The sequence below is a fragment of the Triticum urartu genome, chromosome 3 (genome assembly GCF_003073215.2).
Source record: "Triticum urartu cultivar G1812 chromosome 3, Tu2.1, whole genome shotgun sequence".
Lineage (NCBI taxonomy): Eukaryota > Viridiplantae > Streptophyta > Magnoliopsida > Poales > Poaceae > Triticum > Triticum urartu.
In genome coordinates this window covers 361,301,371-361,325,940 of record NC_053024.1, presented here as the reverse complement: position 1 = coordinate 361,325,940, position 24,570 = coordinate 361,301,371, and the positions used below count along the sequence as shown (strand labels likewise).

The 24,570-nt window shown below is 49.2% G+C and overlaps 3 protein-coding genes and 1 pseudogene across 4 annotated transcripts; 1 reads left to right on the top strand and 3 right to left on the bottom strand.

The window, feature by feature from the left end:
- The first annotated feature begins 747 nt into the window (after nucleotides 1-747).
- Nucleotides 748-11,494, top strand: LOC125543990 (peptidyl-prolyl cis-trans isomerase CYP57). Its single transcript, XM_048707512.1, has 11 exons — nucleotides 748-1,131; nucleotides 1,339-1,517; nucleotides 1,590-1,688; nucleotides 1,819-1,922; nucleotides 2,011-2,155; nucleotides 2,768-2,987; nucleotides 3,179-3,218; nucleotides 10,205-10,406; nucleotides 10,563-10,700; nucleotides 10,781-10,932; nucleotides 11,156-11,494. Exons 1-10 carry the CDS (start codon nucleotides 912-914, stop codon nucleotides 10,919-10,921), a joined length of 1,488 nt encoding a protein of 495 aa, XP_048563469.1. The 5' UTR covers nucleotides 748-911; the 3' UTR covers nucleotides 10,922-10,932; nucleotides 11,156-11,494.
- LOC125543991 lies at nucleotides 7,933-9,073 on the bottom strand (annotated as a pseudogene).
- A 2,036-nt stretch (nucleotides 11,495-13,530) lies between the features above and the next one.
- LOC125543988 (U-box domain-containing protein 52-like) lies at nucleotides 13,531-16,299 on the bottom strand. Of its 2 annotated transcripts, none has more exons than XM_048707509.1 (4): nucleotides 16,031-16,299; nucleotides 15,848-15,942; nucleotides 15,149-15,739; nucleotides 13,531-15,050 (listed from the first exon to the last, which is right to left on the bottom strand). In XM_048707509.1, exons 1-4 carry the CDS (start codon nucleotides 16,233-16,235, stop codon nucleotides 13,716-13,718), a joined length of 2,226 nt encoding a protein of 741 aa, XP_048563466.1. In that variant the 5' UTR covers nucleotides 16,236-16,299; the 3' UTR covers nucleotides 13,531-13,715. The 2 variants fall into 2 exon arrangements, with proteins under 2 accessions (XP_048563466.1, XP_048563467.1); XM_048707510.1 differs by having other exon boundaries at nucleotides 13,531-15,044.
- A 250-nt stretch (nucleotides 16,300-16,549) lies between these two features.
- LOC125543989 (lycopene epsilon cyclase, chloroplastic) lies at nucleotides 16,550-20,979 on the bottom strand. The gene is made up of 10 exons (XM_048707511.1): nucleotides 20,401-20,979; nucleotides 18,715-18,886; nucleotides 18,477-18,612; nucleotides 18,168-18,381; nucleotides 17,874-18,017; nucleotides 17,680-17,787; nucleotides 17,505-17,601; nucleotides 17,293-17,424; nucleotides 17,039-17,171; nucleotides 16,550-16,870 (listed from the first exon to the last, which is right to left on the bottom strand). Exons 1-10 carry the CDS (start codon nucleotides 20,701-20,703, stop codon nucleotides 16,705-16,707), a joined length of 1,605 nt encoding a protein of 534 aa, XP_048563468.1. The 5' UTR covers nucleotides 20,704-20,979; the 3' UTR covers nucleotides 16,550-16,704.
- Between the last annotated feature and the right edge of the window lie 3,591 nt (nucleotides 20,980-24,570).

Below are 24,570 nucleotides of genomic sequence, written 5' to 3'. Positions count from 1 at the left end.
CTGAATAAAGATTTTTCGGATCCTTCCTAACGAGGCCATCGGTCCTACGGTTGGGGGTGGATTTGGAAGCCAGTCTGTTCAAGTAAGGATGGCGTGGCGGCGGCATCCTCTTGGTGGACCTGTGTCCTTGGGCTCCGCCGTTGCGACGACGTTTGCTCCAGCGTCGGTGTGGAGCTTGGGAGGTAGTCCAGGAGCGATTGCAGATTATGGTCTGCATCGACGACATCTGAAAGACGGAACGTGTGCTGGGTTCGTGATTCGTGGATGGCAGGCATGGTTTCCTCCTTCGGCGTCTTAGTCGTGATGGGGTGCCAAATCTGGAGTTCGATGGCGTGTCCGGAGTGTTGCCCCAATATGATTCGTTCAACGACAATGACTTTACTTCTGTTGAGCTATTTTGGAGGTCCGCAAAGCTGCATATCAGCGATGAAGCCGCGTCGAGTTCGGGTGAGGAGATAATTCGTCATTCTTTTCTTCGGTGGCTACTGTGGTGATGCCGGAGATAGATGACGGGTGTTGGTGTCAAACTCAAAGATGTTTTGCTATCTTTTTAGTTTTATCATGTCGATTTTTACGTGATTTGTACTTTATTCTTTATGATATGAATGAGATTATGATATGTTAGTGTCAAATTTAAAGATATTTTGCTATCTTTTTAGTTTTGTCTGGTCGATTTTTACGCGACTTGTACTTTGTTTTTTATGATATGAACGAGACACCAGACACATATTACCATAACAAAAAACAGCTCTGTGGAACAGGCGATTTGGTGGAGGCGGTTCTAGAATCGAGCGCAAACAGGGCCAGACGAACCGGACCACCGGAACCACAATCTCGAGACAGACCGACCTGCCGGAGCGCGAGAGTCGAGGCGGCGGCCGGCGGCCGGCGGGGTAGGACAGGCCGGCAAGATGTCGTCGGTGTATGTGCTTGAGCCGCCGACGAAAGGGAAGGTGGTGGTGCAGACAACGGCCGGTCCGATCGACATCGAGCTGTGGGCCAAGGAGGCCCCCAAGGCCACGCGCAACTTCGTTCAGCTATGCCTGGAGGGCTACTACGACGGCACCCTCTTCCACCGGGTCATCAAGTCCTTCCTCATCCAGGGCGGCGACCCCACCGGCTCCGGCACCGGTGAGATCCTAAACCCTAACCAGACCTACGATATAGGGTTTCTGATTCCGGATTTCACTGTCGGTCTTTACCCAACTGAATCGCGGATTGTGCATCAAATTAATGATTAGTGTCTCAGTTTTGAATATCGTTCGAGCCATACATGTGATTGGTGGATTTGGGGGTGTTCTGAACTGAACCTGATGAGTATCTGACATCAATCTGCAGGGGGTGAGAGCATCTATGGGGCACCGTTCGCTGACGAGTTCCATTCACGTTTGAGGTTTAATCACAGGGGTTTATTGGCATGTGCCAATGCTGGCACACCTCATTCGAACGGAAGCCAGTTCTTTATTACCCTTGACCGCTGCGATTGGCTTGATAAGAAGAATACAATTTTTGGGAAGGTACGTGTCTACCTTGACTGTCCCCATTGGAGGTGATTATACAGTTTACCATGTATGTATGTGTGCGTCCAGGTCACTGGGGATTCTATCTTCAATCTTCTGGCCTTGGCTGATATCGAGACTGATAAGGATGATCGGCCTGTATACCCACAGAAAATTCTTTCAGTTGAGGTAGTTATTCCCCTCATGTTTCATTTAGTTCTGGTACTTCTGCAATGAAGCAGATTCTTCTATCTGTTTTACTGTTACTTGTGAAGCCTAAGTAGATGTTGCTTAGTTATGTGTGTTTCTGCTTTTATAGGTACTCTGGAACCCATTTGATGATATAGTTCCACGACAACTTAAGAAGATTCAGCCTGCTCCCAAGGCTGATGCTGAGAGGAAACCAGAGAAGAAAGCTGTTAAGTATGTTCTCTGCATGTTGGAACCAATTTTCCTTGCAAAGATAAGGTATCGGTGTTGGATTTCATTTGACTGTCCATTCATCCTGTAGGCAACTTAATGTGCTCTCGTTTGGAGATGAAGTAGAAGAAGAGGAGAATGAGGCAGCTTCTTTTGTGAAGGACAAAATAAAGAGTATCCACGATGTGCTCGATGACCCCCGTTTTCTTAAAGTGGAACCACAGGTTGAACAACTGGTGAGTATTATCAATTGTGTCCCTTGTGCTTGAGGAAATCTGTAGGATGTTAACCAATCCTTTGCTAGCAAACATATTGCACCACAAAAACCTAAAGAGACCTTGTCCAACTGGCGGACATGGCATTTTATACTGTGCAGCACACTTCTGCTATGTTAGTGTGCATACCATCTGAAACCAGAGATGTGTGTTGCTAGCTTTCTTACTTAGTCAACTTTATTCTTTTGACTTATAGTTGTGTAGATCATGCTTCCTCACTGGTTCCCAATCAACAACTTTAGAAGGCCAGTCACAAATGGGACCATTTTCTTTATTTCTTTCTAGCATTCTCTCTTTAACAGCACTAACTACCTAAGGAGCACTTTTGTACCGAGTGCTTTGTTGGACTAATTTCCTGTCTTTTGTCTTCTATTGATTATTCATATAGTTAAATATATTCCTGTTATACACCATTAATAACTCAAATACATTTTTCGTCTTGAATTGGTTTAGGACATGAGTTGTATCCTGGGCTCTGATCAGGTTTTGCTTAATAAGAGCTACTTGCTTACTATCGAATATTTTTAGACCTTGTCAAATTTGAACACCATTGTGCTTGTTGCAAATATCCAGTCCAAGGAGGAAGAGGAGAAGAAAAATGAAACTGTCCTATCTATCAGGGAGGCTTTAATCTCGAAGAAAGCTGACTCCAGAGAGCCAGAGCATGATCCAGAAAATGATGATTCTCCTGAAGATGAGAATGAGGAGGATTTTGACAACAGGATGCGTTCACGGATTCTAAAAAAGCGTAGAGAGCTTGGGGATATTCGGCAGAGTCAATCTTCCAAGAAAGGTAATTTGCTATTCCTGTTTCTATTAAGATGGCCCTTCTCCAGTTCAGCCATTTACTGTGCCATGACAGACATAATGAGAGGCAGGATTATGTAATTTCCTGCAGCTACTTGCATTTTTTTGGCTGATGTCACATGATTGCTGCATATAAGTTGGAAAACTGAGCAATCTGTTTCCCCCTCTTTGATACAGATAAAACTCCTCAGAAGGATAAAGAATTACCAGCTCACAGGTTCTATTATTATGTCTACCTTATCCATATGTTCCTTATCCTTATTCCTTATGCACTGTGTTTTTCTTCTGCAAATATCTATTGGTAGTTTAGTTCAATGTGGTAGGTTATCGTTATGATGTTTTGATCAACCAGAATATCTGTTCTTGTGAACAACACTATTCCTACATGTCCTTTTAGTCCTGAGCTTTTGTTTAATACTAAGCGTTAGTTTCCTGAAAACTCATTTATAAGTCTGTTACTACTTACAAGTATTCATATCTGGTAACAGGCAATAAGTTACCCAGGGACATAATATCACCATTCTGAATGACAACAAATTATGTGATCTTTCTAATATTTTAACATAATCATATTGAAATTACTTTGTGACATAAGGTGCATAGTGGACGGCTAAAGCGTGCGGAGAATGTCAAGAGAGTGCGGGGTAGACCGAATTTGACATGGGAGGAGTCCGTTAAGAGAGACCTGAAGGATTGGAGTATCACCAAAGAGCTAGCTATGGACAGGGGTGCGTGGAAGCTTGCTATCCATGTGCCAGAGCCATGAGTTGGTTGCGAGATCTTATGGGTTTCACCTCTAGCCTACCCCAACTTGTTTGGGACTAAAGGCTTTGTTGTTGTTGTTGTTGTTGTTGTTGTTTATATTGAAATTACTTTTCATTGGCTTGCCATTATGATAAATAGTTTAGTTCTGCATATTGTGTGGTCACAATTTTTCTTAGTAGGGTTACCATGTGTCGAATATAACATGTGGTAATCTAAACATAAGTATCTATGTCATGCAGATACTAGAAGAATGGTCTTGTGTGTGTCTGCATGTCTGAACAACAACCTTTTAGTCCCAAATAAGTTGGGGTAGGCTAGAGTGGAAACCCAAAAGATTTCGAAACTTGGTCATATTTCTGGCATGTGATGGCTAACTTCAACGCATCCCTTTCCATGGCTAGTTCTTTGGTGATATTCCAGTCCTTCAGATCTCGCTTTACGGACTCCTCCCATATCAAGTTTGGTCTACCTCGACCTCTCTTGACATTATGCATTGCATGCTATATCCTTCCACTTCTGGAGGCCTCGGTTGTATATACCCAAATCATCTCAGACGATGTTGGACAAGCTTCTTTTCAATCGGCGTTACCCCAACTCTATCACTATCACGCATATCATCATTTTGGACCCGGTTCTTTCTTGTGTGGCCACATATCCATATCAACATGCGCATCTCTGCTACCCCTAACTGTTGGACATGTCGTCTTTTAGTCGGCGAACATTCATCGCCATACAACATTGCAGGTTGAATCTCCGTCCTATAGAACCTGCCTTTTAGTTTTTGTGGCATTCTCTTGTCACAGAGGATGCCATAAGCTCAGCGCCCCTCATCCATCCAGCTTGATTCGATGGCTCACATGTTCATCGATATCATTCTGCAACATTGACCCCAAATGTGGAAAGGTGTCCTTCTGAGGTAACCATCTGCCCATCAAGGCTCCTCCTCGTGCCTAGTAGTACTGAAACTGCACCTCATGTACTCAGTTTTAGTTCTACTAGCCTAAGACCTTTCGATTTCAACGTCTGTCTCTACAACTATAACTTTCTATTAATCCCTGTTTGATTGTCGTCGACTAGCATCACATCATCCGCAAAGAGCGTACACCATGGGATATTTCCTTGTATAATATCCCTTGTGACCCCATCCATCACCAAAGCAAAAAGATAAGGACTCAAAGCTGACCCTTGGTGCAGTCCTATTACTTGGAAAGTCATCAGTGTCGCCATCATTTATTTGAACACTTGTCGTAGCATTATTGTACATGTCCTTGATGGGGGTAATGTACTTTGTTGGGACTTTGTGTTTCTCCAAGGGCCACCACATTACAATCTGCGGTATCTTACAGTAGGCCCTCTCCAAGTCAATGAACACCCTGTATCTCTCCATAAGTTGTCTTACCAAGAAAATGCCTCCCATGGTCAACCTCCCAGGCATGAAACCATTTGGTCATGCTTGTCATTCTTCTTAAGCGGTGCTCAATGAATTTCTTTCATGATGTTACGGCCTGAAGTTCTCAAACATTCATGATGTTACAGACAGTTCATCATAAAAAGCTCTTAATACCATTCAAAACTGCTCTCCTGAAGCACAACTATCAAATACCTCCCAAGATGAAAAGAGGCTCAGAAAAAAAAAGTTCTTCACTACAACATTGAACAATAGCAACTAAAATACTATATTTTTTCCTGTGCGTATCATTTATGCACTCTTAGCTTGCAGAATAGGGGAATAAACTAATGCTACATACATATTAGGGCATGTGAAATTATAGCTCTTTAACTCTTTTCAGCTAAAAATGTAGGGGGGACCCTGACAGTTATAGCTCTTCAACTAATTTTGTAAAGCCTCTAAATTTCAGTTACATGGTGATAGGCTGATAGCAAGTCCACAACACTTGCTAAATGATATGGCTAGAGAACCACAAGTACCCGTAGCTGAATTGATAGGTCTACTTTTTTTTACTGGAGCTGAACGGAATAGAGAACCACAAGTACTCGTAGCTAAATGATATGGCACTATGCGATGGCATACTTGTCGACCATGATGAACTCGAGGGCGGCGCCGCCCTGGAAGTACATGAAGTGGCTCACATATGTGGGAGTTCGCCAGCGCAAGTGCCTTGGAGGCTGGCCTGCCACTGGATGATGTGGAGGAGCAGCCCTGACTCTAGAGGATGACATCTTCAGCATGCTGTGAATTGTAATCTAGGCTTCCCTGACTTTCGTTGACCGGATATGGTGGATGCGACCTTGTGAGAGCCAGACACAACTTGTCCGGATGGCGGGGAACTCTGTGGCCCGTGGAGTCGATCAGCCCTGACATCTCTAAGCCTCGTGCAGTGAGGTGCCCGCTCTCTGCGCTGGTACGCCTCACCCTTTCTCGGTCACTGCGTCCGCCCTGCAGCCGACACATTGAACGGGTTGAGTGGCGCCTAGCTGTCAGCTAGGGTTAGAGCATCTCTAGTGGAACGTGTAAATTTGGACGTGTATATCTCCATATACACGTCCATATACACCTTGCTAAATTATACACCTCCCAGTTTTTCAGTGGAACGTGTAAATTAGGATGTGTATATTCCAACGGCTATATTTTCAAACGGCTATATTTCCAACGGCCATATTTCCGATCTATATAAACCACTCCTACCACCTCTTCCAGCACACTTCTCTCCTCACCTAGATTTTTCTATCGTTTCTCACGCAACACAATGAACACATCCACTTGGGACATGAGTTCTTCGTCATCTTCATCTGGCGACGATGAACTCATACTTGCAGCATTCGCCGAGCGCGAGGAGGAAGAGAGGAAGAACGCTCGACGCCATGGCGGTTCCAAGCATGGATGTCAGTCAATCGATCGAGGAAGAGATGCCGGATTTCTTCTTCTGTGGGACGACTACTTCAAAGAAGTTCCTCGCTTTCTCGAACATTTGTTTCGACGAAGGTTCGTAATTAGTACACTTCTCTGCTTTGGTCCTTTTTTCATTTCCCTGTCTCATTTAATTTTTATGCACAGATTTAGGATGTCGCGTACTTTGTTCAACCGCATAGCTGATGGTATACTTGAGCATGACTATGATGATTATTTTACGCAAAAAAGAAGTGCTTCTGGAGCTCTTGGGTTACATCCTTTGCAAAAGATGACCGCGGCGATGCGGATACTAACATATGGAGTAGCAGCTGATTATGTTGATGAGTACATCCGGTCCGCTGAGTCTACTAATTTAGAGTCTTGCAAGAAATTTGTGATCAAAATTTGTGAAGTTTTTGGGGAAAAGTACCTGAGATCTCCAAATGAAGAAGACATTGCTAGGTTACTTGCAATAGGGGAGGAAAGAGGATTTCCCGGTATGTTAGGGAGCATAGATTGCATGCACTGGGGGTGGAAAAATTGCCCCAAAAAATGGCATGGCATGTTTAAAGGCCATGTGAGCGAGCCCACTATGATCTTGGAAGCAGTTGCTTCACAAGATCTTTGGATTTGGCATGCTTATTTTGGTTTACCAGGGTCTCTGAATGATATAAATGTTCTTCAACGTTCTCCTGTTTTTACAAAGCTAGCCGAAGGCCAAACTCCTCCAGTGAATTATAGCATCAATGGCCATCAGTACACAATGGGGTATTACCTTGCAGATGGTATGTATCCACGGTGGGCAACATTTGTGAAGAGCATATCAGCTCCAACTAGCAGAAAGCATAAAACTTTTGCCAAGAAGCAAGAGGGGGCTAGGAAAGATGTGGAACGAGCCTTTGGAGTTCTGCAATCCCGTTTTGCCATTGTTCGTGGACCTGCTAAAGGATGGAAACGTAAAGAAATCACTGATGTCATGAAAGCTTGTGTCATAATGCACAATATGATAGTTGAAGAGGAGCGACAAACTGGTCGGCAAAGCTGCACTTTTGAGGCAATGGGAGAAAGAGTCACAGTCTCTCGTACTCATGCGGAAGAACTGAGCTCTTTTATTCAGATGACTCATCGGATTAGAAATTTCGATGAACATGATCAGCTTAAACTTGATCTAATTGACCATGTGTGGCAAAAGTTTGGAAACGAGTAATCCATGTCTTTGTAATGCAGCTATCAATAAAAATATTTATGCAATGAGTGATGTAATCCATGTCCTCAACTAGCAGAAAGCAGTAAATAGTTCTTACAACTACAACATATAGCTCACATTACCCTAGGCCGCGAGCAAGGATCTCCTTCTGCTTAGCTTGGTAGAACTGCTTTTGAACATCAGTCATACCACTTGTGTCGATGAGCATGATCCTCTCATCTAATTCAAACTGTCTCCGTGCATCCTCCCTCTCGTTTCGTGCATCCTCATTCTTTTTGAGTGCAATCTCCTCTTTTCGCAATTCCAATTGTTGTGCATAGCGAGCATTTCTTGCCGCCTCTTTAATCTCATCCTTCTCTAGCTTTGCTGCCCACACAGTTTCTAATGACAGCTTGCAAGCACTGTCATCAGCTTTACCTCTCTTGTCCCTCTTCACACCATCAGGTCTTTTCTCATGTTCAAGAGCATCAGTGTGTATCGAGGTAGCATCAGTACGTACCGAGGATGCATCAGCCGGATCATTGGTGGCTCTGCCCGGACTTGCATCAATGGTCTTCTTTTGTTTCTTAAGAGAAGTTTCAACTTCTCTTGTCTGCCACTTTGGATACTTCGAAAACTCTACATAGCAATGCATCAGTGTGAAAGGCTTCTTTTTTTTTTAAGATCCATTTCCTTGAACAAAATGTGTGCATCGTTTGTCTGCACATATAAATATGTTGTTAAAATAAGCACAACACATATAGAATATTGCACATCACATATAGAATTACAAGAAATGCGCATACCTTTTCTTCTATAGTCCTTCCACTTTCTTGCCTATTTAAAATCTGCTGAAGGCAACCACAAAATTTAGAGGTCTCTCTGTTAATCGTTGTGTAACGGCAATTGATTGCATTAGCATTACGCTCCGGCCATGATGATTCCTTGTGTGTGTTGTAGTACTCTGAAATTCTATCCCAATAAGCATCTCGGTTTTGATCTGTTCCAACAATATCCAAACTTGTATTTGCCCATGCTGCTATGAGAACCTTGTCCTCATCACTAGACCAATTTTTTCCTTTGTTGGATTTTCCTTTCTCTGTTATTGCAGAACGATACTGAGTTGATGGAGTTGCCTGCTCTCCAATTGGACTATCTGGTTGTGTTTGTGTGTAACCAAAACCAATGGTGTCCAAGAAGCTTTGGTCACCCTCCATCTGCAAGCAACCAATGCATAGCTATTTTAGACCACAATCTGACATCAAATTAACATGGCCAAGCAACAAGCAACAATTTACAAGAAATGCTCTCCAATTGGACTATCTGATGGAGAAAGCATTGCAATTTCCTGCCTCTCCCCTGCCCGTCCTCTTCCCAGGCCGCAGGCCGCCGGCCTCCCCAGCCCATCACCTCCTACCTCTCCCGCATCCCGCATCCCGCACCCCGCCGCCCGCCCGCCTGCATCCCGCCGCCCGCGCGCACCCCTTCCGCCCGCCCGTGCATCCCGCACCCCGCCGCCCGCCCCCGCCGCTCGCACAGGTAGCCCCGCCCGCAGCTAGCCCCGCCCGCAGCTAGCGCCGCCTCCCCACGCGGTCGACCGCCCGCCGCCGCCAGATCTAGCTGCAGGCCGTGCGCCGCCCCCCCCCCCCCCCCCCAAACCCCGCCCGTCCCCGCCCTCCCGCTCGTGAGCAAGGCCGAAGAGGAAGAATTTGTACCTTGGGCGACGGCGACCTGGGGGCGAGCTCCTCTGATTCTTCCTCCAGGCGGGCGCGGGACGAAGCAGCCGTCTCGTTTTCGCCAGCTGACGAGCGTGGCTTGCTTGTGTATATTTGCACGCCTCGTACCGTCGTGGACTGGGCGTGGATATTTACACGCCCTTTTACACGAGTCGCTGGGAACCATTTTTTACCAGGCATCGTGTATATTTGCTATACACGTCCATATAGATGATCCACTAGAGATGCTCTTAGGAGGGAGCGGCGGGCGTGTGGGACGAAGCGGGAGGGAGCAGTAAAACGGGGGAGGCTCAAGGGCAACAAAAAATACTCGATGCTCCACGACTGGCTGACTAAGGAACCAGCGACACTGGGGTGCGAGGAGAGTGCAGCATTTCGAGCAGCCTCACGGTTTGGGGGGATTGTGTAGATACACAATAATTCTTTTCGGTAACCGGGTTACGATGTGTTGAATATAATGTATCTTTATTTAGTCTTACCATACCTGTACTATGCAGATAGTGGAAGAAGAGTCTTGCTTGTTTGCACGTTTGAAACACTTCGAAATTTAAACAGTATTCTGCTATAATCTACTCGCACAGTTGCTCCTGATTTTATTAACAATATGTTGGTAATCTAGTTTAGCAGTTGTCCTCTGAATTTATTAACAATTTAAATGTCCACAGGAGTGATGACGACGACGACGACGATGATCATCAATCATCAAAATCACGGAAACTGTCTTTGAAGAAAAAAGGTATTGGCTCTGAAGCCAATACTGAAAGGATGTCCAGAGGAGATGTTAATTTGCAACTGCTAAATCCAGCTGATCAAGAGAAACATTTGAAAAAACAGAGAAAACGCAGCCTCCAAGGCCGTGAAGAGGAGGTATTGTTTTTCTGCTTTCTTGTGTCCACCTTCCTTGTGCCATTTCATGATGGATCATGCATATTCATATTCCAGCTGACATCTCTTCTACGTGTCAGCTTTTGCTCTTGAAGTTGAGTGCCTAACTGTTTCTTAAACGTCAATTTTTTTCGTTAGACTTTAGCAAAGTTACAGAAGTTCAAGGCTTCCTTGATGAGTAATAAGCCTGCTAATATGGAAACAAAGGCAGAAGACAGTGAGGACTACAAAGAGTGGCATGCCAACCGTCTCACTTTCGCACCTGAATCTTCGAAGGTACTGGTATCTTTGCGGCTCTTCTTTTTCCCGCGCACACAAGGGAAATTGATGCATGAACCTATTTTATCTTTATACAGGATGGTATGACTAGGAAGGATGATCCAAATGACTATGTAGTGGTTGACCCTCTTCTGGAGAAAGGAAAACAGAAGTTTAACAAGATGCAAGCGAAGTTAAAGAAGAGAGATCGTGAATGGGCTGGCAGATCTCTCACATGACCCCTTTTGAGGTGCGTCTGCTAATCTTTCTAGTGACAAATAAATTGGATGGTAGTAGTACCGAACAAATGCTTTGAGCCTTTTATGTAGCTTGTTATCATACCACATTGTAGCGTTGCAGTATCTATAATTCGTTGTGTCTCAGATAAATCTTCTCAGTGATAGTATATCCTTCTGAATTTCTCCCACTTCTCGTTGACTAATTAATTAACACCCGCCTCCTTTTGCCCCCAGAGTTGCATCGTGCAAAAATGTAAACCATCGTACCGTGCAATGTGGCTGCTGCAGTTTTGGTGTTGAGTTGGAATCGGAACCTGAGCATAACAGATTCAGGTTCGTAATGGTAGAGTGACCACATGTGGACTGTCTGTACCAAACTGTAAATAGCAATTGTAGAATACTTTTTTTTAATTGAGAAAAACATTTTGATAATTTACCCTTTAACAAGGCAACGTTACTGTAACATCTGAGATGCACCCTGTCGCATGCCATGCGTATTATAGCCTATCATGTCAACTCTAATCTAAAACAGTTTTGCTAAGTCTCAGTCGACTTAGACTTCGTTAATATTCCTTTGATCTTGCACGGGGACCTGTACAAAAAATTTCTTTTCAGTTTTTTTTTCTTATATACTACCTCCGTTCCATATCAATACTAAATCAGCAACGAGTAATATGGAACGGAGGGAGTATATCACTTGAGACTTGGTTTGAGACCTAGACACACCCAATCTAAAATGGCCAATGCTAGGCGCTGGCCGACCGGCCGGGAGCTCAGATGGGTCACCCCACGCGCCGTCCGATAGGGGCAGTCATCAGCCGTTGGATCCCACATCTCAGATTTGATCGGCAAAAGAAGCAAACGAGGAATAATCCCACATATCTCGTCCCCTGCTCCCAACGGCGCCCACGGAGTGCCACCCAACGCCTGCAGCAGCTTGCCGTTGCCACCCACTCATGCAGCACACTCGCTGGTCTCGTTGCTGCAGACCCGCTTGGCCGCTCCCAGTACTAGCGGCCTTGTTGTCCGTAGAAGCAGCCTTGCCTTGCCGTTTCCATGCCACTCCTCGTCGGTCCCAACTATAAAAATGCATGCTCTAGCCAATGCAATCAAAAGACCGATCTGATAAAAAAGACTAGACAGCACATTATACGCCAACACTCCTCCTCACATGCGGCTCCTTCATGTCTAAACGTGGACCGAAAGTGGGCTGCAATTTAATGCGCCAGCTGGGTCTGCAATTTAATGTGCCAGCCGGGTCTTGAACTCAAGACCTTCACGAAATCAGTAAGGGCCGAGGTGGACACAATAGCCTGACGTAGAGCGACACGTGTTCGCCGTCTATCTCTCCGCCAACCCCGTCCACCATCGCCGTATGAAGCATATTGAGTTCGACATTCACTTCGTTCGCGAGCAGGTAGCTCTTGGAAAGGTTCGTGTTTTGCACGTTCCTACCACTCAGCGGTTTGCCGATGTCATGACTAAAGGACTATCGACCCCAGTCTTTGAGGAGTTTCGGTCCAGTCTCTGTGTCTCCGGTGACGCTTCGACTGCGCGGGAGGGGATGGGGGGTGTTGAGAGTACGTTGTCCACTGCATGTGTATGGGACTTGGGTCTGTATTTATACCGTTGTATCTCTCTCTCCCCCTCGTATATTTGTACATCTTGAGAGACAAGTAGAGGCCGGTCCACCCTGTACCTATGTATGTGCACTATGCACACGATTAATGATTATCGATTCGTGCAATCTCATTCTTCCTAACTAACACCAGCATCAGGTCGCCGCACCTTGCCCCGCCGGTTCAAGCGCCACACCTTGCCGTCTCAGCGCGCCTCGCTCGTTGCAGCACCTGTGCCCATCGGTCCCAGCAATCCTCGTAGCATCTGAGTCGTCGGTCTCAGCAATCAGCAAAGCCGGTTCCAGCAATTAACCTTGTCTGATGCAGCAATCCATGTCCTCGGTTCCAACATCAGGCGTTGTCATGGTCCCCCTAGCTTGCAGCAACCCGTGTCGTCGGTTCCAGCATTAGGCAATGTCGGTCCCAGCATCGATGTCGGCCGCTCCCAGCATCCCCACCGGCCACTCCCAGCATCGCCACCCTGTGGTTGTAGCGTCCAAACCAGCCGCTCCTAGCATCGATGACGTTCATCGGTTGTTACCCCAAGACCCATCCTGATGGATGACACGTGACATTTACAAATCACAAAGCACCTATTCCACCCCCACTTGAAATAGGGGGGAGGGGGGATTAGATGCTTTGAGATTTATGAATGCACGTGTCATCTATGAGAATGGGTCTCACCTGCTAACCGTGAGACCTGATCTCATATAATTTTTTTTTCCTTCGGCGCAGCATCTTTCCAACAATAGTTTGCCCTGGTTGCCTTGGAGAAAGCAGAGGATATATGACGGGCTCGGATCATGCCTTATGGCCTTATCCGGAAGGAAAAGAGCAGCAGCGGCATGTAAAGTCAATATACAGCCCCCCCCCCCCCCCCCCCCCCCCCCCCCGCGCCCCCCCCCCCCCCCCCCCCCAAAAACACTCTGAATCGATGGATGTACAAAGTTTGTGAATGAGCCAGCACTGCAAACATGTCAATGTTAAGCATGCTAGAAACTACATACACCAATGTTAAGCATGCTAGAAACTACATACACCAAGGTAAAGTATTTTTAACCTCAAAAAGAACGTGGGCATTCATAATGCCCCTCTCCTCTTGTAATTACTTAAGCTCACTCTCTATCTGAAACGGAGCTAATATACAGACAACCCTGTGTGTGTGTGCGCCAATGCTAGCTTTCCGCCGTTCTCCACAACCCCGCGTCAGCCATCGGTGAGCTAACCCTTTCCTGCCCGTGCGAGCTGCTGTCGCCAGCAGGGACGGTGGCCCGCGCCTGGTCGTAGGCGATGCCGAGGTTTCTGAGCCGGTTGAGCTCCGGCAGTATGACGGTGCCGAGGTCCGGTCGGTCCCGCCGCCGCATCTCCGTGCACTTGAGCGAGAGCTTGGCGAACCCCAGCGCGTCCTCGACGGGCCAGTCCTTGACGGTGATGTCCAGCATCTGTGCGAAGGTTCCGGACTCGATGGCCTTCTCGACGTGATGCGTCAGCCCCATGGGCGGCCGCGCGGTGATCACCTGCAGCAGCAGCACGCCCAGAGAATAGATGTCCGACTTGACGCCCAGCTTGCCCGTTTGCTGGTACTCCGGGTCAATGTAGCAGAAGGTGCCCGCCGTGGCAGTCAGCCGGTACTGCGTGACGCTGTCCGCCACCGCCGGTGGCACGAGGCGCGCCAGCCCGACGTCGCTGATCTTGCTCACGTAGTTGCGGTCCAGCAGGATGTTGGCCGGCTTGAGGTCTCGGTGCACCAGCGGCTCCGGCTTGGTCTGGTGAAGGAACAGCAGAGCCGTCGCGATCTCAGCCGAGATCCTGAAGCGCTGGCTCCACGGGAGCGTCGGCGTGCCGCCGCGGCGGTACAGGCGGTCCTCGAGGCTGCCGTTCTCCATGTACTCGTAGACGAGGCAGCCGTACTCCGGGCAGGCACCGAGGAGCAAGACCATGTTGGGGTGGCGGATGCAGCTGAGCACCTCCACCTCCTGCTGGAACTGCTTCCGGCCCTGCTGGGCGTCCGGGCGGAGCACCTTGACGGCGACCGGAGTGTGGTCGAGGCTGGCGCTGTAGACGGGGCCGTAGCCGCCTTCCCCGATCTTGAGACTGTCGGAGAAGCCCTCGGTGGCGATCTCGATCTCGTCGATGCTGTACTTGCGGTAGCGGAAGTCGTGGTTGGCGATGGCGTCGAGGGCGCGCACCTTCTCGTCGGCCTCCCGGCGCGCGCGCACCTCGGCGTTGCGGCGACGCTGTGCCTCGAGGTCGGCGAGACGCTGCGCGGCCTCGGCAGCCTCCATGGCGGCCCGGCACTTGACCTTCTCCATCTCGGCCAGCGCCAATGCGGCCTCCTCCGACTGACGGGCCTCCTCCAGGCGCCGCGCCTCCTCCATCTTGAGCAGGTGCATCTCCTTGGCCCTCTGCTTGGCGTTGATGGCCTCCTTGCATGCTGCGTTGTACATGTCCATGGTCTGCTTCAGCTCCAGCTTGAGCCGCCTCATCTCCACCTCCACCTCGCGCTGGGCCTTGCACACGTACCAACTAAGCTAAACCCATGCATCGATGGATGGGAAGGAAGGAAACAGCAAGCAAGCAAGCAAGCAGGAAGGTAGGAGGAACTCACGGCGGAGAGGGGCGAGCCGGACTCCCGGGGGCTGAGGGGGAGCGCGTCCATGTTCTCGCCAAAGTCCATGGAGGAGAAATGCACGGCCTGTGCGAAGTCGGGGTCGAGGCTGGATGGGTCGTGGGAGTTGGAGCGCAGCGTGGTGCTGTCGATCCTTCCCGACAGAAGGAGGGGCTGCTTGGTCGCGGACGCCTGCAGGGGGCGCTCGCGGAACGGCGGGCGCGTGGTGAGCTCGGGCCTGTCGATGGAGCGCCTGCTGGAGGACAAAAAGTCGGGCAAGACCGGCGGCAGCTGGCTCCTGGAGCTCCTCCTGGAGTAGGTGGCGAGGAGGAAGTCGCTGTCGTCGGCCGGCACGCCGCACTTGGCGAGCCTGACGTTGACGGGCTTGCCCTTGGCGACCACGTAGATGTTGCAGTAGTCGGGCGCGCCCTTCATGAGGCTGGAGGGCACGTCGGGGTTCTTCCACTTCTTGGTGAATGCGTTCCTGTTGGACGCGCCCAGCGCGATGCTCTGGATCTTGTTGGCGGTGATGTAGTCTATGATGGCCTTGGGGACGTCTGCCTCTTCCAGTATCACCTCCGATTCTTGCACCTGCAGGCAGTACGCTCCTTCAGCAACCTACTCCTATATATGCATGCTACGCCCTCGCTACGTGCTTGATGAGTGAGTGAGTGATGCATGCATACGTGCATGGCTTACCCCATTCCTAGAGCAGAATCCTCTGAAGGGGACAAAGATCTCCATCATTTCAGCCTCCAGCGCGTCCTGCGTCGTCTCAGCCATGGCAAATCCATCTGCGCAACACACCATCGCTACGTTGTTGCACTAGCTTTATGGGAGAAATCATCAAGAATCATGTGGCGGAAGAAAGTTACGACGTACGGTTGGCTGCAGGAGGGTGGGCCGCCACGTGGAGGAGAATGATATGGGAGGCGCCGGAGAGGAGGTGGTCCACCACCCATTTCATGGCCAGTTGGCTGTTGCGGTCCCGGTCGATGGCAACCACGATGGTCGACGCCGGCTGGTGCAGGCTCGGCGGCGAGGTCAGCCGGTGCTCATCGGGGCTCAGGGGGCTTCCCTGCATCATCGGTTCCACCGGGAATGGATGCCGGCGATGCTCCGATCACTTGGATGGATGTCAAATGTTGCAACAAGAGAAAGAGAAAGGAGAGGCAGAGAGGTTGAGGGAACGACGGAAGCGTCCCTTCTCCTCTTCCTCCTGCTCCCTTCCTTCCTTGCCTACAAAGATCCTCCCCGTGCATGCCGCCGTTAAATGACCTAGGGAGGGAGGGGGTACCAGATTAGACCACCACTCTTGGCTATTCTTGCACGCTCCCTCTTTTGGCTCCCGGAGAAGCTTGACCCAGACCAAACCTAAAATTAAACCATGGCCACTTCAACTATACAAAGATCCACGCTTTACTCCACTACCAGGCATAGGCAGAGGCAACACATGGCACGGCAGGGGACATCCTCCAACATCTCTAACTATGTTATGTACAACTACAAAACTGTACACTTTCTAGATTTCTCGCAGGCTAGTCAAATGAATGGTTTTACAAGGTCAGGTAGGTCCTGATCATTGCCGAACCAGTCGGGTCCGAGAGGAGGTGTCTGACGAGGTTCATTCGCAGAGTGTTTGGCGCAATTGCAAACATGTAGAGTGCAAACAGCATGAGATCCACCGACGAAAGCGTCGAACCAAGGAATCCTTGCCACATCCTGTTCAAGAGATCGATCCATCAAAAGTCACGCGCAAGGAAATATTTACTTGTTCAAACTTTTTTCTATCAATGGGAAGATACACATCCTTGCGTACTCGCGAAAAAAGGAAATACTTAGTCCGGGACCTGAAAACAAGCAATAAATGCATCGAGCGGGTGTAATTACCATTTGGGTAACCGGAAAAAGGTTTCAAAGAATGTTTGGATGCCTTTGTTATCCAGTTGAATTATCAAGGCCAATCCAAAGAGGAAGAATGAGCGCTGACGTTTCCGTTCTTGAGGCCATAGTGTTCCCCATGCTGAAATATCAGACAGTGGTTAGCAGCAGACACTTGTGCTCATTTCTCCTATTCTGCAAAACATCTTTAAGTGATTTTATTCTATCTGTTGAATTTAGTGAACAAGGGAAGAAATCTGTACCAAGCATTGATGGACTGGACATTTCAGAACTTCCAGGCAAATATTGTCCAGAATAGACACGATTTCGTAAGATATCAGATATCACAGAAGCATATCTTGGAGCTTCAGACAAAGATCTGACCACTGAATATCCTATGAATTTTCTAAAATATTGTCAATATGCATGTCAAATAATAAAGAATGACGAGTTCAAGTTGAGGATTTGTATGTACCAGTTGCAGGATGGACCATACTCGCTGCAGCACCAAATGCAAGATTCTTCTGGTCTGTGTTAGGTAAGGATCCTCCAACAGGAATATAAGACCACTCCTGAAATCAAGACTCAACAGAAATTCAGCACACCTGTGCAAGATAAATCAGTATGGATATCAACTCCAAACTCGTTACCTCCTCGTATACTTTTACGATACGAACTCCCATCGCATCCAACCGAGACATCAACCTCTTCTTAAGGAGATCAAAAGGCATTGCATCTTTTGAAGCTAAGCATGTTTCCTGTGATAAATTATCTTGGTCAGTGACCCATCGTTATGGAAACGTGTCCATTGCAGAAGCACACTGCTAAAAAAATTCATGTAGACCTCAAAGAAAACTCGTGTGGATGACATGGCCATGGCATAGAGAAATGTTGGATTGGCTTCCTCAGGGTGTGAGAACTTCTCTTCGAAACAATCTCTGTAGTCCATGAAAACCATTAAGCTGGGGTCGTACGGATATCTTTCAACCTGAAATTTTGACATCATTCTGAAAAATTGAACTGGGGCACAAACCACGTATGAATTTCTCAGCTCGAGTGACATGAATGAAGTGACATATGCAAATCATGAAATAAACCACGAATCAGAAGGAGCACTTTCTGCAGGGTTGCTGTGTACCTCGACTTCTACACCATATGCAGTCTGCACACAAACACGTGGTCCTCCAACCTCATACTCTAGAAGCTTACCAGATGCTGCTCCAGATGCAACAATGGCAAGCCTGCAAAGTATCTTGCGGTCCCTTTCACAATATACTACTCGATGTCCATCTGGAGATTCTATTATCTGTTCAACCTTTGAGTTGAGGTATGTAACACCAGCATCGTTGCATCTGCCAATTATTTAATTATTGTTACTAGGAACAGTCATATATATCATGCTGCCTGATGCAACTGAATTCCAAGATCGTTACAATAGAATGTCTACCTTCTCAGCAACTCCTCGTGCAGCAAGTCTCGGTCCACCCGGCCATATGCTCGGCCAATCATTATCGGCTTGTTACGGTCTAGGTACACGACAGTATCCTTCCATACATGCTCAATACAGCTCTCCAGGCCGAGATCTGGGAAATAAAAAGATAAAAACGTATTACTTTTTAAGATAATGCTGGTAAAGGTGTTATCCAAGCATGCTGCTACATTTCACAGTGGCGAATAATGGCTACCTTTGAATTCGTCCTCCCATACACCGTAATTGTTTGTGAATGGAAGATCAGGGCCAATGAGACCAACAGTGAGTCCTTTATTTGCTGATTCTGCAGCCAGAGATAGGCCGGCTGGACCACAGCCAATGATAACCAAATCAAGCACTGAAGTTTCATCAGCTATAGGCAACAGCTGCAAAGAAAGATTCAGAAGACATAATCAACTACTTGAAGGATGCTACCAGACAAAAAATTGTTAACACAATGACGATGAACTTCGAAACTTAATTATTAACCTTGAAGAAAAAGAACTGTACAGAGTATCAATAAAAGAAGGATTGAAACATTCTTAATGCCCGGTCTAGCTATTTGCTGTCTGTGCAAACAGTTCAATTAAAATTCGTTAGAACCAGACTGGGAGCTTGTTTCCTAGTAATAACTATTAAGCACATGCAACAAAGTCAAACCAACATGAAGGTAAAATTAGGACGTTCGTAACCCACTAAGATCCGGCGCCTTGCTACGTAGGAATTATTGAATGATATACTTAGTGAAAGGGCGTTTCCAAAGAAAGCAAGCCAAAGGCATGACACTGGGATAATAGAATGGACATCCGAATCAACAAATTCAACATCACGGATTGTATACATGTTATCATTTTCCTAAGGTGTAATTAATGAACGCACAAAAGACATTTCCCTAAGGAGCAATTAATTAACGCAAGACCAAATACATTGTGTACTCTTCTCCTGCCAGGAAGGCAGGAATGACAAGCATGGGCGACCCAAGACTATTCCTGCTTTGATTTGTCAAAAATGAGCAACGCCGTGGTAGTACTAGCATGACGTGCATTTGAATGCCACTTGCGTTCTACTCCCTCTATATCCAAATATAAGACGCCTTTGGATGGAAGCGGATTTGTAGCACCCAGTTGCTCTACACCCCTACACGAACATTAAATTCAAAAAAATACCGAAAAATTTGAAAAAATAATCTGAGATTTTGGGATATCAAACCTGGGTTCCTGATCTACTCCGTGTGAAATTTCGTGAAAAAATTCCAGGAAACTTATTCATGGCAAAAAAGACAAAAATTTCCTATGTATAGAAAAAACGGTTTGGATGGATTTTTGTTCGGACAGTATTTTCTTCGGCACAGACACATTTGTTGGTATTTTTTCACAAAAATTCACATAGGAGTAGATTGAGAACCCAGGTTTAATATATCCCCAAATTTCTGATTTTTTAATTCTTTTGGTATTTTTTACGTTTAATATTCGTATAGAGGTGTGAAGCACCCAGGAGCTCCTGTGTATTTTCTGCCTTTGGACACTATGATAGTGTCAAAAACCAGTTTATATTTTGATATGGAGGGAGTAGTATAGTATGTAGATGAGACGCTGCAATAGTACCCTGACTAATTTTTGCTACTGTGGTGTTTATGGGAATACTTTATCTTTCAAACAGTCTAATGTTACTACATCACAAGAAAGAAACAGACTAATGTTAGGGATTTTAGTTTTATAGGCCATAACGCTGGAAGTTCACACAACACTAATTGTGGGTAAGAATCACTTAAGTAGTGGAGTAGTATATTCAAGATCAACAAAGCATGCATAGAAATCAGCAATTAAATAAGGGAATAAAACAAAGAACAAGATACTAGTAGCAGTAGCCGTAGCAGTACAGAAAAGGATAGAGAGAGAACCTTGGAGGCGATCTTGGACTGGCTTTCCATGGCCTTGGTGGCCTGCATTTGCACGTAGAGCAGCTCGCCGCCGCCGCCCTTGACGTAGTCCTCGTCGTCGGCGAACTCCAGCCCCGGCGCCGCCTTCTCGTCGGGCTTCTCCGTGGCCACGCAGCTCGCCTTCAAGCTCCTCCACTGCTCCGGCCCGGGGCCCGAACCCACACGCCTTCTCCTGGCATCGGCCGCCCGGAGAGGCCGCTGCCCGGCCCAGCGCAACGCGCGGCAGCCGAACGGCGCCGAGATGGCGGCGCCGGTGGACTCCATTGCCCTCGCGGCGGCGCGAGTTGCGGGAATTGCGAGCTGGCTGGCTGGCCGGAAGGGAGGGAGGCGGAGAGGCTAGCTGCCTAGGGAGGAGCGGAGGAGGAGGCGTTGTGGAGGGAGAGGTTTTGGAGAGGGTATCCGGGATATGGCACGTGGCAGACGGCGATTAGGCGCGGCCACATGGAACACGGATATGGTTTCGCTTTTGGGGAGGTGCCGAGGGCGTGACTCCTCCCGAGACGAGACGAGACGAGCGAGAGCCTCGTCGCCTCCGTGTCTGCCTCCTCGTGTCACACTGCGTGTGTAGGCCGGATGGTTCTAGGCTGGCCTGGGCTGCGGAGGAGATGAGCTTTTTGAGCTAATGCTTTGTATCGATCTTGCCCTAATTCGATCTCGATCTGTCTCGTCGCGCATGCGCTTTGGAACATTCCGCTTAGTAACCAGTGAGCCAGAGAAACGTAGTAGTAGATCGGTGCCACGTAACTGAGCGGTTGTCCGCATGACGCTCACGGCAGAGCAATGCACACGTATTCAAACATTCAGCTTTACAAATAAAGCTCACAACAGTTCAAACTCCACACAAAATGCACCCCTTGGTGTTCGCTTATTAGTTTGTCTACCTGCAAGGCCACCGGACAACAACCCAGCCATCTGAAATGTGCCCGCTAGTCGACTCAAACGGCCGGCCACGGACCGCCAAGTGTTACCTGGTCGGTCCCCGTGAGGCCCGCGCACCTAGTCTGGTCGAGTCGCATTGCGCGGTGCGTAATTTTTCTGGTGGACCCTTTTTATCATAGCGCGGTGCGTAATTTTTCTGATGGACCCCTTTTATCATAGACACTGTAGCGGCGGTCAATGATGAACAGAGACAGAGTAGTGGGGGTGGGTGGGTGTGTGTGTGTGGGGGGGGGGGGGGGGGGGGGGGGGGGTGCGCAGTTTTGAATTCGTGCCAGTCCCCTCTACTCTCCCACGTCTCCATTTCTTCCTTCTCTCCCGCATCTGGCTCCTCATTTTCCCCTCCGCGCGCGATTCACCTGGGCTTGCCATTGCAACCTCCGCTGAAGCTTGCGCAGGAAGGCAGAGGCATAGCGGGGACGCATCCGCTACTCGTCGCTGGCTCAGGTATAGTCGCCAGCCGCCCTAGCAGCTCACCCCCCTCGTCGGTTTCCCTGCAGCTGTAGCGGTTTTTGCTCCTTCCTAGTGCTCGTCGACGGGGAAGCGGCGATTCCCGCAGTGACATTGAGAGGCGCCGGGATGTTGCGGTTGTTTTTGGAGATGCAGTGTAGCGCGCCCGTGAGATTCCGTGTGATTTTGCGATGATTTTGTCATGCGATTTTGGCGTTTAGATCCCGTTTTCAGGTAGGCGCATCCAGATCGCGCACGTATGTCAAGTGATTTTCTAGGTTGATTTTGCCAAACCTAGGCTACCATGTGACTTAGGTTGATTTTCTAGGTTCCCCCAAACCCTAGTTATTATGGCAACTTGAGTTGGTAGATAAATCAGTACTGTCGGATGTGGGGTTCCGGCAAACCCTTAAGGTTCGAACACTGGGGTGCGCGCGAAGTCTTTTCCTCCCACCGATCTACGTCCTAGCTCGCTAAGATCTCGCGGACGAATTCGACGAACTCGCAACACAGAAAGACACAAGATTTATACTGGTTCGGGCCACCGTTGTGGTGTAATACCCTACTCCAGTGTGGTGGTGGTGTATTGCCTCTTGGGCTGATGATGAACAATACAATGGGAAGAACAGCCTCCTGAGGTTGAGGTGTTCTTGTGTCTGGCTAACTTGTGTGGTTCTGGATGACCTTCAGACTCTCTCTCTCTCTCTCGCTCTCTCTGTCTGTCGTCTCTTTTCGTCCCCCTCTCTATGGTGGTGGCTAACTCTATTTATAGAGGCCCTGGTCCTCTTCCCAAATATTGAGCGGGAAGGGAGCCAACAATGGCGGGCTAATTTGAAGGGAGACAGCTAGTACAAGCCATCCTGACAAAAGTGGTCTTCGCCTGCCAAAGGCTCTGATGGTGACGCCGTCTTGGGCTCCACGATGACCTCCGTCTTGCCGTCCTTCTGGTCTTGGTCTTGTTGCACCGATATGGCAACCTTTGCCTGATGCCTCGGTACTCCTCTCCCGCGCAGGCCTCCTTAGCACCAAAGAGGAAACAAGGACGCTGCGCGCGCTGGCGCCCGCCTGGTGTCGATCGTCATGGCTCACGTCACGAGGGCCTCGTGAGGTTTGCCTTGCCTTGATATCTCCGCTCGTCGTGAGCCTGCCCGACTGGGCCACTCCAGAGGAGGTCTTGTGTCATCCCCCTCGCGAGGCTTGGCCCCTTGCGAGGGTCTTGGATGCCTTGTTGATGAAGATGGGCCGTACGGCCTGCTGGCTTAGCCACGCCGCGGGCCGCAGGCAGGCAAGTCTGGGGAACCCTGTTCCCAGAACGCCGACAGTAGCCCCCGAGCCCAAGGTGTGCTCGGGCTTGGCTTCGCGGCAAAGCCAAGGGTCAAGTAAGGAGCACCGCGGGCCCTCAAAAGCCTGCGGCCTCGGTTGACGCGTGGCGGTTGATTGGACGTGGGCGTCTCCACTTCCCCACGCTGCCTCGGCAGCTGCACGACTTGACGAGTCCCTACGACATGCAAGCAAAACCATCATTACATCTGATCGTGAGAGGTGCCGGTTGGCCTTCTCTTGCTATAAATGGGGAGGGGGGCTGAGCCCCCGTTGCCCATCTCTTCCTTGCTCGCTTGCTTCTTCTTCCTCGCTCCATTGCTTGCTGTGCCACCAATGGCGCCACGAAGGAAGTTCTCCGCCGCCGAGAAGGGAAAGGCCCCTCGCGAGGGACCCGGCTCGCCGGCGCCCAAGCGCGGACGTGGCCGTCCGCGCAAGCACGCCGCGTCCCCTGTCGCGGCCCACTGTTGGAGCGGCGCAACACGCGGAGGGGGCGTTCCAGCCATGGCGATCCAGTTGACGAGGGGAGGCGTGCTTTGGTGGCGCGGCTCCCCCGTCCGTGCTTCCACACGGTGGAAGTGTCGCCGGAGTTTGTCGTCTGGTCAGAGAATTCGGCTGGCAATTGGCTCCAACTTCCGCGCTTCTTCACCGACGAGCTGCCGGCCTCTGGTCCAGGCGGACTCTGGCTGGAGGCGGATGGTTGCTGCAGCAAGGCCTCTTGGGTTGAAGTCGCGACTTCCGCCGTGGGCAACATAGCCCTGGCCCGCGGTTGGCAGACATTCGCCCGCGCACGCGGCTTGGGCCGGCGGTGCGCCCTCCACTTCAAGTACGATGGCGAATCAACCCTCTATGTGAGGGTGTTTGGGGAAGATGGTCGCCGCGCCGGGTGCTGCCTCGAGGCGAACGATGTCGAGGAGGTGCTCGGTCTTGGGGACGGTCGCGACGAGGATGAGGGCGAGCCCGCCCTCGGGGGCGGCCGTGCCTTGTCCAGCTACGGCGGCTCCTCCTCCGGCGATAGCTCCAGCAGTGGTGACTACGGCCAGCCGCCGCACCCGCATTGAAGGCGACAGTGGGTCATCTCGTCGCCGCGCCTCCGTGAAGCGCGAAGAAGGATCCGGCTAAGCTCGGGGTGCCGCTAGGGGTCTGCCTCCGCAGATTGCTGCAACGCTGATTTTGTTTTACTCTTTTTCCTGCATCAAGAATGTAACCGGTTTGGGGCCCAGGAGGGGCGTGCATCGAACTAAGGTTCCTCAGTTGTGGCACCGTGCGTGTTGTGTTGTTATTTCGTGCAAAGATAACTTAACCTGGTATATCCGAAACGCCCTCTTCCTCACGAGGCGCTCATTTCCTCGTGTCCATCTTGCCTTGGTGGCTTGCATTTGCTCAGGAACTGCAAAAGCTTGTTAGGAAGTGCGTTAAAATATT

Excerpts from the sequence above, each read along its gene's own strand:
- LOC125543990 (XM_048707512.1), top strand. The coding sequence starts at position 912 with ATGTCGTCGGTGTATGTGCTTGAGCCGCCGACGAAAGGGAAGGTGGTG. Across the intron at positions 1,689-1,818 it reads AGAAAATTCTTTCAGTTGAG|GTACTCTGGAACCCATTTGA; the intron begins GTAGTTATTCCC and ends CTGCTTTTATAG. Across the intron at positions 10,701-10,780 it reads TCGCACCTGAATCTTCGAAG|GATGGTATGACTAGGAAGGA; the intron begins GTACTGGTATCT and ends ATCTTTATACAG.
- LOC125543988 (XM_048707509.1), bottom strand. The coding sequence starts at position 16,235 with ATGATGCAGGGAAGCCCCCTGAGCCCCGATGAGCACCGGCTGACCTCG. Across the intron at positions 15,943-16,030 it reads CCACCCTCCTGCAGCCAACC|ATGGATTTGCCATGGCTGAG; the intron begins GTACGTCGTAAC and ends TGTGTTGCGCAG. Across the intron at positions 15,051-15,148 it reads CCGGCTCGCCCCTCTCCGCC|GCCCAGCGCGAGGTGGAGGT; the intron begins GTGAGTTCCTCC and ends TACGTGTGCAAG.
- LOC125543989 (XM_048707511.1), bottom strand. The coding sequence starts at position 20,703 with ATGGAGTCCACCGGCGCCGCCATCTCGGCGCCGTTCGGCTGCCGCGCG. Across the intron at positions 18,613-18,714 it reads ATGGGAGGACGAATTCAAAG|ATCTCGGCCTGGAGAGCTGT; the intron begins GTAGCCATTATT and ends TTTATTTCCCAG. Across the intron at positions 17,788-17,873 it reads CCACACGAGTTTTCTTTGAG|GAAACATGCTTAGCTTCAAA; the intron begins GTCTACATGAAT and ends AATTTATCACAG.